A 12,500-nucleotide genomic window follows, 5' to 3' on the forward strand; every position below is an offset into this window, starting at 1 on the left:
GGTGGACTATTTCACTAACATGGATGGAATTGAGCAAGTTCTAATGTTTAACTTGAGAAAGTATGAGCGGTTCAAGATTAAAAATCCCTGTCGAATTTTGCGCATTGTTCATCAGCACTGTGGTGACCTTAGAAAATACTCTGAAAGAACTATTCAAGGTGTCAGAGTTGATCATTATTTGAAAATTTCAAAACATCATAAAGCGCCATTTTCTGGATTTTGATTTGCATTTTCCTTTTCTTCTACTTTACTCGGTAGTCTGAGGTGGCAAAAGATAATGCGGCAGACATCTTGACTGTACTGTAAAAGCATCTATCTCCAATTAAATTGTTTATTACGCGTTGCAGATATCGAATTTTAACAAAGTTGGCACACGATAGAACTATTCCGCCTTCATCAGTTTAATGGTGAGTGGTTACACAGCAGCAGTCGTACGTACTCTGACTGCTGCTGTGTGACCACCCACCAAACTTCCTTTTCAAGGAAAATATTCATAGGCGCTTTTAGTAAATTAATTAACAAATCTTCACACAATAGTTTCGACTAGTAGCATTGCGGTTTAGGAAAAATACTAGGAAACAACAAGCAAGGAATGGATAGGAAGAGGGTCAAGGTTGAGTCAAAGGCACCTCCGAATAGAAAAAGTTTCAAACACAGGCTCAGTCTCTCTTTCTGGTTCTTTCCTACACTGGTCGCGTGACTGTTGGACACAAACTCCTTCTTTGTCCGGGCTGGTGTCTCTTTTAAACTTAAAGATAAAAAACAGAGATTTTTTGAAATGTTTGCGCAAGGACCCCGTAAATTCTAACAAAGTATTGTAACAGGGTGTTTTTAAGCATCACCATAGCATTCTAGAACTACAATAAGCCTACAGCTTAGCTACAGTTAATAGCTTCAACTAACGAAAAAAATCAGTTGCTTGACTGATCACGTGTGAGAGGATTTGACGTCATAAGCGGAAATTTCTTGGTTTCTCCAAAGATCAGCAGACCAAGCTATTCAATTCATTGATTATATATCCTTGATTTTATACGGAATAGAAATTTGGGGAGACGCCTATCACAGAAAATATCTTAAATGTAGCTTTAAGTCGAATGTTGCGCTTAGATACTTTAGTTATCGACTGATTGGCAAAGATTATTTGTAAGAAGCCACGTATACTTCAATGTATTTAAGTTAAGATTTGCCGGATCTCTTCTCTCCAAGGATCTCTTCGCCTTTGATGATGGCTTGGCTGAACGTCAATCTATTTCTTGGTTGTGGCTCGCCCCTTGTTAGCAGCCTTGACAGCCCTTGATAATTCAGAGGGAGAGGATGACGATGAAGGTCCTGACCCTGATGCCATTAAGGACCTATTGGAAGATGCTCTAGTCCTCCTTGGAAACGCCAACTTTAGGCTTAATGCCTGGAGGCAAAAACGCTTCTCTGAGTTCCTCACTGAAGTTGGTAAACGTACTCTGCGGGAAGGTATCCCACCAGATAAGCACCTTTTCCCGGACAAGTTCCATGCAACGATCAAGAGTGAACATGACCATAGCTCAACTAACAGCAAGCTTATCAGCACACCAGCCTCGAAACACTTCTCTAAAAGACCTTACAGGAGGGAGCAGCCCTATCGTGGACACTACCGCACCACTGACAACAGTCGAGTTGGAGGGAAACGGAAATGGGGATATAGCTCAAGGTCTATCCTGCAGTATCCCAAAAGGGCCAGAACAGTAGGATCCTCCCAGAAATCTGCACCCGGGACTAACTCGAGCTGACTATCCGTTCCCATGTCTCAAAATGCTTACGCCACCCACAAAGAGATCAGCAACTCGTCAGGAACCCATGACCCGGAGCCTACAACTCTAGTGTGTTCGTGTAACGGCTTTTTCACAGACCGATTTATTTTTAGATTGAATTTCCCGCGAATGAGACTCCCACAGGAGCCCGATGACCAATTACATGAAATTAAGCTGACGTCATAGGGTCACCGAACCGGAACTGCCTTTGTTTTTTACGGAAAAGATGGTCTAAAAATAGATCGGTCTTTAAAAATGCCGTTACATAGGCCCAGTATGGGAGCTGTAGGCTCCGGGTCATGGGTTCCTGACGAGTTTACAATTTTTTTTTCAGAATTGGAAACAAATAACATAGGACACTTGGACTTTACAAACAATTCAGGGGTACAAGATCCCCTTTTGCAGGCGCCCCAAGCAGTGGCGCATGAGAGTAACCAGAGTAAAATGCCACTCGGATGCTTACCATATGGAAAGGGTTATCACGGACTTGTTAGCAAAGGGGACCGTCCGGGAAGTCAAGCCACAGGACGACCAGTTCACTTCAACCCTGTTCTTAGTACAAAAAGAAAATGGCGATTATCGACCTATCATCAACCTTCGTGCTCTAAACCGGGTCTTGGGGAAGGAGTCCTTCAAGATGGCGGGACTGCAAGTAGTGAAATCCCTAATACAACAGGGAGACTTCATGATAATTTTAGACCTAAAAGATGCATATTACGCACTTCCAATTCATCACTCCCACAGGAAGTATCTGAGGTTCGTCTATCAGGACAGAACATACCGAGTTTCAGTGCTTTCCCTTTGACCTGTCCTCAGGTTAGGGTTAGTTTCCTTGCCAACGTCTAATCTTCCTCAGAGCTGCCCTAGATTCCACAACGATGACCCTGTCCCTCCCTCAACCAAAACTTACCTCCATTGTGGATACCTGCCATCACCTCCTTGCTCAAGGGAGTGGTTCAGTGAGGACTCTGTCCACGTTAATTGGACAAATGAGCCATGTATCACAAACAGGGATATTGGTTGCACCACTTCATCACAGAGGTCTTCAACGCCTATACCTGCAAGCAGTGTCACAACATGGACAGGCAAGGAAAATGATAGTCCCCTTAACCTCCCAGGCACACAAAGACCTAGAGTGGTGGGTCTCGGAGAGCAGCGTCCGTCTAAATGGCTGTCCAATTCAGCTTCCACCCATCGATCTCACAGTTTGGAGCGATGCCTCGAAAACGGACTGGGGTGCAGCCTACCAGGGGATTTCCACCGGGGGCCATTCCATTGGAGTGTGGAAGAAGCGCAGTGGCACATCAATGTCTTGGAGCTACGAGCAGCAACATTGGCTCTGAAAGCACGTCTGCAGTCCCAAGAGGCTCAACATCCCCCGCTCAAACAAATTCACTTGAGAATAGACAACACTACAGCGGTGGCGTACATCAACAGGCGAGGGAGCACGCGCTCCCCTGCTCTACCTACACAAGCCCTAGAGTTGTGGGCAGTAGCCTTGACAGCAGGAGTATCATTGACAGCTCAGCATATTCCAGGCATTCAAAATGTGGCAGCAGACACCGCCTCCAGGCAGATCGAGACCAGAACCGAATGGACATTGGACAGGAAGATCTTCCAGTCCATTTGTCAGAGATTCTACACACCAGAAGTGGACCTCTTTGCATCCCGTTTAAACCACTAATTACGCAAGTATGTCTCGAGGTATCCAGATCCGGGTGCTCTGGCTGTGGATGCATTCCTCCTGTACTGGAGCAAATGGACTTGTCTAATCCATCCTACCGCAGTCCTTCCGCCTCGGGTACTAAGGAAGACCAAAGAGGATCAAGCAACTGCCGTCCTCATAATTGCCCCGAACTGGACCGGACAGCCATGGTTTCCAGACCTCATTCAGATGCTGGTGGATAGCTCACTGCTGCTACCCCAACGCCAATCTCTGTTGTTTCTCCCATTTCAGCCAACTGCATACCATCCCCTGTGGAAGTCCCTTCATCTGACAGTTTGGCCACTATCAGGGACCGTTACCAAGCAACAGGCTTTTCAAAGGAAGCTGTTGACATCTTGTTGGCCTCGTGGGGAACGGCCACTCAGAAGCGGTACTCAGGCCACTGGAGGGCATGGGTACCCTGGTGTTCTCAACGGGGTTCCTGTCCCATTTCAGCTTCTGTAGCAGAGGTTCTTGCATTCCTTGCCTCCCTAGTTAAACAAGGCAATTTAGAATACAGGACTTTCGCGTTTTATAGGTCAGCTATTTCTCAGGCTCATGACCCAGATGGCTCTACTCAGTTAGGAAGCCTCCCCGTTGTGGCTCGTTTTATGAAAAGGGTGTTTAAGATTAAAACATGGATCGTTAAGACTGCCTTGTCATTCCTAGAGTCCTTGAAACCCTTAGAAGAAGTGACACTAAAGCAGCTTTATTATAAAACTGTTTTCTTTTTAGAAGTGACTTCAGCAGCAAGAGCTCATGAACTGTCTGCGTTTGGGCTTGACGTATTCTGTCAGGAAAGAGGGGACATGGGAATTTTCACTCCCCAGCTCGGAAGTTTCTTTTCTTGGCATTCCCAGAGAATCCCAAAATTTGTATTATTGGTTAGCTTACCGCTTATGTGGAGAGGACAAAACGATTACGGAAATCCACCCAACTATTAGTGTCATTTATTTCGCCGCACAAGGCAATTTCAAGTCAATCAGTCTCTCGGTGGCTGTCAAGAGCCTTGCGTTTGGCCGGAATTGAATTGAATTACACTGGCCACTCGACGAGAGGAGCGTCTACCTCAGCCGCTGCCGTGGCAGGACTGTCTGCTAATCGTATCTTGGAAGCTGCGGACTGGGCTTCTGTGGTGACCTTTGAACGGTTCTATCACAAAGAGTCATCTGCTGGTGCCTTTGCAAGGGCTGTACTTGATGGTTAGATCTATCATTTCGCGGAATACCTCTGTGTTATTCAGGTACAGGAGGCTTTGTATTGTTCTAGGACATTAAGTTTCTTTCTAGCCTCTTTGAGAAGTCATTGTTCATTATGGTTGTGTTAATTTGCCTTATCCTATTTGCGCGCAGGAGGCATTTATTGTATTGTTGGAGGACCTTTAGACCTCATCTAGCTTCATGTAGTATTATTAAATTGTTACAGTTGTTATTTGGCCTTGTCTGATTCGCTTGGGAGTATTGCTTTGGTATACTGCACCAGCATTGCGACTATCAGTCGGAGAGGGGTGAAGGAGAAATTATATTTCCCCGGAGGGTCACTTACCTGACGGGGAGATGTGGTTCTCCGAACCCCTCGAAGACTGATATGAGCAATACTGGTCGCCAGGCCATTGGACGATATCTTTTCTTCCCCTCCTTTGTACTGCCAATCGACATGGCCTCCCACACCACAACTCAGAAGCACAGCGCATGCGCATCTTTTCGTTTATATTGTGCTATCCAGGCTGCGACCGCGCGACATATGCACCAGTATTGCTCATATCAGTCTGCGAGGGGTTCGGAGAACCACATCTCCTTGTCAGGTAATTGATCCTCCGGGGAAAAGACCACCCAAATAACCGATTTTTCGACGGAAAATTCATCCCAGAGGATAGAACTATTCACTGGACGTGTAATAAAGGTAAATTGTTCGAGCGAAATCAAAAAACAAGCGAATATTTTGAGGGAAAACACAATTCTGTGAGATCGTAAGAACACGTGGTGAAGACACGCAATTTACGCTTTGAAAATAATCTTACCTTTTCAGTGATTTTAACGCTTGAAATTCCATCAAATGCATCACAATCCTTTTCTTTATCCTTTCCAAAGCCTGTAGTGTAATTGTTTGGCCAAAAAACGCTATTAAAACGGCTCGGCGATCGCTTGAAAAGTTGACAATTTTGCCTCCACTCACAGGCAGCCCAAGCTCGGTATACGATTTATAGAATTTGTATGGGAAAATTAACTTTAAGCTTATAAATGCTAAAATAAGCTGTAAATGTAGAATTAAAGTTCGCTTACCTCTACGTACAGTTGTCCTCGTCTTTTCTGTGCAATCGGAGGGCAAACTGTGTCCGTTTTAGCCGGGTTTGTGGCTTTCGAGTTTTTACGATGTCGTTAGTTGTCATTTCCCGTCATAAGCGGCAGGTATTTTTTGGAGGTTGCAGGTTGAAATTTCATTATAACTGGAAAACCGCTGGCTCTAAAAAGAGAGGTAAAGCGATAGACTTGCCGTGACTGTTACATGAATAGCTAACCTTAGGCCTAATTAGGCCTAAAGAAAAGTTTTTAGGCCTAAGGTTAGCTATTCATGCAACAGTCACGGCAAGTCTATCGCTTTACCTTTCTTCTTAGTGCCAGCGGTTTTCCACTTATAATGAAATTTCAACCTGCAACCTGCAAAAATACCTGCCGCCTCATAAGGAGAAGAAAGGCTGGTGACTCGCGGCGATCTTGTCCCACGAATTGCTCTCGCATCACAAAGCAACGGTCTGAATCGCCATAAAAACACCACAGCCTTAGAGCCAGATAAATTTCCTATCTCATCAACTCCACACTGGGACCACAAAGCGATTTTTGGCGTAAATTCCAAATAATGTTCGGCTTTCTATAATCTTCCCATGCGTTCAGCTACATGTGTGGCTACGGCCGTTATAGCTTGATGGCGATCGTATTACATTCTGCACTCTCATTGGCCAAGTGTTTCAAATTGTCCAATGAGAGTGCAGAATGTAATACGATCGCCATCAAGCTATGACGGCCGTAGCCACAGATCCAGCTGAACGCATGGGAAGATTGTAGAAAGCCGAACATTATTTGGAATTTATCCGCCAAAAGTCGTTGTGTGGTCCCGGAGTGGAGTTGATGTGATAGGAAATTTATCTGGCCTTAAGGCTGTGGTGTTTTTACGGCGATTCGGACCGTTGCTTTGTGATGCAAGAGCAATTTGTGGGATGAGGTCGCCGCGAGTCACCAGCCTTTCTTCTCTTTATGAGGGGAAATGACAACTAACGACATCGTAAAAATTCGAAGCCACAAACCCGGCTAAAATGGACACAGTTTGCCCTCAGATTGTACAGAAAAGACGAGGACAACTGTACGTAGAGGTAAGCGAACTTTATTTCTACATTTACAGCTTATTTTAGCATTTATAAGCTCAAAATTAATTTTCCCATACAAATTCGATAAATCCTATACCGAGCTTGGGCTGTCTGTGCTCCCCTCAGGGTCAAATTGCATGAATCGCAATATCCGTTATGTAGGCGTCATGAAAGCTAGAAAGACGTGATTTACAGGGAAACTGAGGCTATTTCTTCCCAGTAAACACGCCAAATTTCAGCGCGATCGATGAAAATGGCGGCTATTTCTTCCCAGTAAACACGCCAAATTTCAGCGCGATCGATGAAAATGGCGGCTTTCTACGAATCCTACACGAATGATTCATGAGTGTGCGATTTCCATAGAGGACTAGGGAAAAGAGTTTTAATAATATTTCAAAATGATCCCCGGCACTCTATGGTTGGTTAAGAAAACATGATCAGCAATTGCAGATTCGTGACAATTTGTAATTAGGGCTTTAAAATGTTCTGATTTTCTGTCACGTAATCGGCGTTTCGTTTTCCCTATGCAGAAATCATTGCAATCCCAGCAGTTTGCTCTGTACACCACTTTTGACTTGAAGGAAGGAGCTAGTTTATCTTTGTAAGGGAAAAAAGACTTGATTCTTCGGGTGTTCTGAAAAACTATTGTGACGTTGAAAATACCATAGAATTTGTTTATACAAGACCTCAGCTGTTTTGTGAGGTGTTTGCTGTGATGACCTAAGAAGGGTAGAACTGATTGTACAGGATCTTTTGGCTTATTTTGATGTTTCTCAATGACATCATTCATATGATATTTAACAGTTCCCATAGGGTAGCCATTAAGTAACAAAATCCTCTTGAGGTCATCTAGGGCAGACTGTAACAATCGGGGTGACGAACAAATTCTAATGCAGCGATAAGCCAAAGTGCGGACTAGGTTTTATTTTGTATTTACGCGTAGTAAAAGAGTCCCACTTGTTGTAAAGACCGGTGAATGTCTTCTTTCGATAGATTGATGTTGAGAAGGAGCTGTCACGATTGCGTTTCATAAGGATATCAAGGAATGGAATTTCATCGTTTTGTTCAAACTCAATTGTGCATTTAATATTGTCGTGTCTCCCATTTAGGTAACGTAAAAAACTCAAAGCATCATTTTTGTTCTTGAAAAGAGTAAAGGTATCGTCCACGTACCGGAACCAAATAGTAGGCTGATTGGTGTTCTTCATCACCCATTTTTCTTCAAAATCACACATGATGAAAATGTTCGCCAAAACAGGACCAAGTGGAGAGCCCATTGCGACGCCATCAATCTGGTCATAGTACTGACCATTAAAAACAAAATGATTCTTCTTTGTTGCAAACGAGAGTAAATTCTTTAGGACCAATCGGGGCAATCTAGGTGGATTTGCGAGGGCATACAGCTTATCAAGGCAAATTTCAATAGTCTCATCCAGTGGGACATTAGTAAATAGTGAACTGACGTCAAAGGAACACATGAATTCGCCGTTGTGGGTATACTGTTTGGCCCATTCTGCAAAACTGAAATTGAAAAACAGTTTGTGGAGATAGGTTGGAGGACGCTTACAAGGTAAGAGGTAAGATTGTAGTTGTAGGTGTTCGTGGAAGAAACAATTCGACGAAAGGGACACCCAGTTTTGTGAACCTTTGGTAGACCATAAAGAACTCCATGTGTGGAACCATTGGGTAGGACCTTTTGAAAGGTGTAGTTGTCAATCATGTGATCTCTTTTTAGTTGTCGAAGGTATCAAATTAAACTTTGTTCTCTGGACTTTGTCGGGTTTTCTGTCAGTTTTTTGAATTTTGTCTCATCCGAGATCAACTGTTTCATCTTGGTCAAGTAATCATGTTTATTTACAATCACAACGCCATTTCCTTTATCCAGTTTCGTGATGATGATAGAGTCATCTTTGCGAAGATTTTTGAGGGCTTCCCATTCTTCTTTGCTGAGTATATGTTTCTGCTTAGAGAAGTCATATGAATAAATGTAGTTGTAAGAAATGTGTTTTGATTGACACTTTAACCTATCCTCGTTTTCAACTGTCAGAGTAGGTCCGTGTTATTTTAAATCGCGAAAGAGCAGTTCGAACGAGCTTTTGACCTCATATTTGTCAACATTTTTTGTAGTCGGTTGGCTAAGTGCAGATAATTGACCGGATCTATACAGAGCGGACAAAAGCACCAAATTTGGCACACAGCTGCCTTAGAGTATACTGAACATTTTTAGGACCGGTGCCCAACTGAATCTTTTTTCCCTTTGCTGATGCAGCAAAGAAATTAAATATAACCAAAATTGACATTGCCTGGTTACCAAGCATATTAGGGAAAATGTGGTTTCAGGCAAAAGGATTATTGAAAGGTTGTCAAAACTACTTACACTCAGAAAAATAAGTCAAGCAGCGTTGATGCCACATTTGATATTTATTTTCAGTAAACAAATGAAGTTCCATGATGCTTTGCAAGCCTGATTGGGAGCCATTTTTTCTAATCGCTATATTTCTTAGGCATACAAAACCGATAAAAATTCTGTTTTTTGACATGATGCTAACAAGCTCTAGATTTTTACTCACTCTCTGACTGGTTTAAACTCCAATTCGAGCAAATGAAAACATTATAGTGCTTGTCGTGCTATAATTGTTTCTGGGTTGCATAGACCTAAAAGTGAAGTTAAAGCTCACAAACTGTTCACCTAATGCGGACCTAGTTAAACACCAAACAGTCAGAACCTTAGACTAAGTGCTGCATTACTGCCTTTTTCCGCGTCACACGTTTCAATTTAGTTATTTGTGAGGCTAACTCCAAAAGTAGCGTAAAAGGTTCACATTTCATTGAGGTTCAGACTGACGCAGATGTATTGAACATCACTGCTGGTCGGGGTTACATTTGCATTTGCAGAGCCGTATGCACTGCAAGCTATACTTGACACATTTACATCGAGTTCATTTGCATAAACACTTGATCAGCTCTTGACAAGCCTTTAAGACCTCTGGAATGGTTATCCAAACTGGTTTCCACGTGTCCCCAATCTTCTTCCATCCAAATCGATCTGGATAAGGAATATCCTGGTTAGTTGCATCACTTGTTGTCCAGATTCCTGCTTGCAGGACCGCCCTCTCAACGTGCTTCAGAAGAGCATTCTAACACAAAAGAGCATTTTTAAAATTACTCTCTGTAGCGCTATAATAAATCCTTATTTAATTACTTTCTTGAATTTACTTGAGTGGGAGGTAGATTTCCGCTTGCTCTGCTGTGTTTACAAAACAGATTCATTCTGGTCTCGTTGACTTGTCATACATAATGATGACAAGCCGCTCTAGATTACAAGAAGCTTCTGGAATGGATGGGTGGATAGGAACTCTAACGATGGTGTCACAGTATGGCTGAAAAGCTCCCATGCGTGCCAGGCCGACCGCCTGCCTTTACCATTAAATGCAGACGTTGTGTCGCAGCCACTAAAAGCATGGAAAACAGGGAGGGAACGTGACTTCTGCTCACCAAGGGCAGCACAAATTTTGTTGATGCTGATGTACTTGAAACTTCTGCCCATTCCAAATGCAACCCATATGTCAACGTTAGCATTGAATGCTTTCAGATCATGAAACTTTCCCACATGAATCACCACCACGTCCGTATCAACAGTTCTGACAAGAATTGTGCTTGTACCTTCAGTGAGAAAAGTATGACGCAGATGAACAACAATTCCTGTATCTGCTTCCTTGTGATTACAGTCGGGCATCGAGCTTGCTGATCCACAGGTTATCACTGATTGCCCTAGGAGATACATTAACGTATATTTATAAGACGTTCTAATTATCATTATTTAAACAGATGATACTTGACACCATGTAAAACAGCGTACCTGAAGTTATTGCGAGGCTCTTATCTGCTGGGAATTCAAAGCGTGACACCTTTTCGGTAAGAAATTGAAACAGCTCTGTCTTGTTTGTAGAATCTCGAAGAAACTGCATCCAATTCAGGGGCAACTTCACTTGACCTGATACATTCCTTCTAGTGCCTGTTCCTCTTTTGTATCTCGTAGACTCTTTCAGACTATCTGCAACTTACTTAACCCACACGACATCTACACGCTCAGAATTTTGCACTTGGTTAACAAGATGCGGGATGAAAATCATGTCTGCATAATCATCAAAGGTGACCACACCTGCAGTGGGAAGGCATTGCACGATAACAGCTCCATCACGTATTTTGCAGTCAAAGTGAGTGGGAGGATTGTGCTGTTCACTGCATTCTGGCAGACAACCAAGCAGGTCAGACTTCGCTGTTGGTACGCGAAGGTTGCCAAACTCAGAGAGGGATGGGGGGAAAGACTGCACTTCATGGGAAAAAAAATCTGCTAGACCACTGTCTCTACTTTGCACTGCAATGTATAACTGAGAAAAGAGAGCTACATTATTCTGAAGAACAGAAATCTTCTTTCCCTCTTTAGAAGCTGATTTTGGTTGAGGTCTCCTGAAGAGCGGTAACTTGTTCTTCTTTATTGGGTCATGGATGTTATTGCCTGTTTCAGTACGTCCATTCCGTGCTTTATCATAGCAGGAGTGGCAGCCTTCTCATAAGTAGAAGCGCTGATAAAGAAGGAGGATTTTTTTTCAACTTGCTGCTTGCTGGAATGGTATGCTGCCCATACTATGGTATCTTCTGATGTGAGGTCTTCTTCATTCAGCTTCTGGAGCGCATGTTCTGCCCAGCCTTTCTCTTCTAATTTACAAGCTTCAATCATACCAGTGACATCACGCATTTCACGTTGGGGAACTGACGTTGTTGTTGTTGTAAGTTTAGTCGGTGGAACAAGGATAGCACAGTCGGTTAGTGCGCGGCCTTTGGTGCAAGAAGAGGTCTTGAGTTCGATTCCCGGATCTCGCATCCTTGTTTCGACTTCTTTCCTTTCCGTGTAGCTAAGTAGCTTTAAATACCCGTAAAACGGAGCACTGATGGAGAGGGGGGAGTAAAATGAGCGCACCGTCGACCTCTGGTTTGTCAATTGAATTACTGTTACGAGCTATCGACGTTAAATATGGTTACTTTACTTCACTTTACTTTTAATTGCGTAGCTGTCTGGAATTGAATGCCTGTCGGAATCAGAAGGGGGCACTGTGATTGGCGATCGACCATCACCGGGATGACATTCCGTAGGAAACTGGGAGACAGATATTCCCGTTCCGTGAAACGATGATGTTGCTGTTGTGGAACTGGGGTTGTGGTCTAGGTTGTGCTCCAACTGAAAATAAACCTTTGTTAAGGCAGACGGGAGATACACATTCATCATCTTTAAAACGCTTAGAAGCTGCAATGGCCAACCAATCCTCGATTACCATTAATCGATCGTATGACACGCTTAAACCTAGCTGATACAGCTCAGTTATCATTTTTTTGCATCGCGTCAAGGCATGAATGTTCAGGCTAAGGTAAATTGGTAGTGGTGGCTCTCGCAACGCAGAGTGCCGCAAAGAGCTGGACGATCGTTTCTTTGCATTAAATAGCACTGTTTGGCAAACCGTTAGGCAAGGCTGGGGTTCCTTATGTTCTTGCTCCTTTACGTTCAGTCCATTCATTATCATTGAAATAAGAGATTTCAAGCTCGCAGGCACAGAACTTTCCTGGCACCCAACTGGAAAAGTACCAGAGATAT

General features: G+C 43.4%; 1 protein-coding gene and 1 long non-coding RNA gene across 3 annotated transcripts in view; one reads left to right on the top strand and one right to left on the bottom strand.

Moving 5' to 3' along the window:
* Nucleotides 1-362, top strand: part of LOC138006931 (uncharacterized) — a 22,538-nt gene extending 22,176 nt beyond the window's left edge. For both annotated transcript variants that reach the window (XM_068853566.1, XM_068853567.1), the window contains one exon: nt 1-362. This exon is cut by the window's left edge and continues 389 nt beyond it. In XM_068853566.1, the coding sequence (XP_068709667.1) occupies nt 1-223 (223 nt within the window). In that variant the 3' untranslated portion in view covers nt 224-362.
* A 3,515-nt stretch (nt 363-3,877) lies between these two features.
* On the bottom strand, nt 3,878-5,870 carry LOC138006935 (uncharacterized). The gene is made up of 3 exons (XR_011123958.1): nt 5,772-5,870; nt 5,510-5,580; nt 3,878-3,980 (listed from the first exon to the last, which is right to left on the bottom strand). It is a non-coding gene; the product is annotated as an uncharacterized lncRNA (long non-coding RNA).
* Nucleotides 5,871-12,500: the final 6,630 nt, after the last annotated feature.

The sequence above is a fragment of the Montipora foliosa genome, chromosome 6 (genome assembly GCF_036669935.1).
Source record: "Montipora foliosa isolate CH-2021 chromosome 6, ASM3666993v2, whole genome shotgun sequence".
NCBI classification, from domain to species: domain Eukaryota; kingdom Metazoa; phylum Cnidaria; class Anthozoa; order Scleractinia; family Acroporidae; genus Montipora; species Montipora foliosa.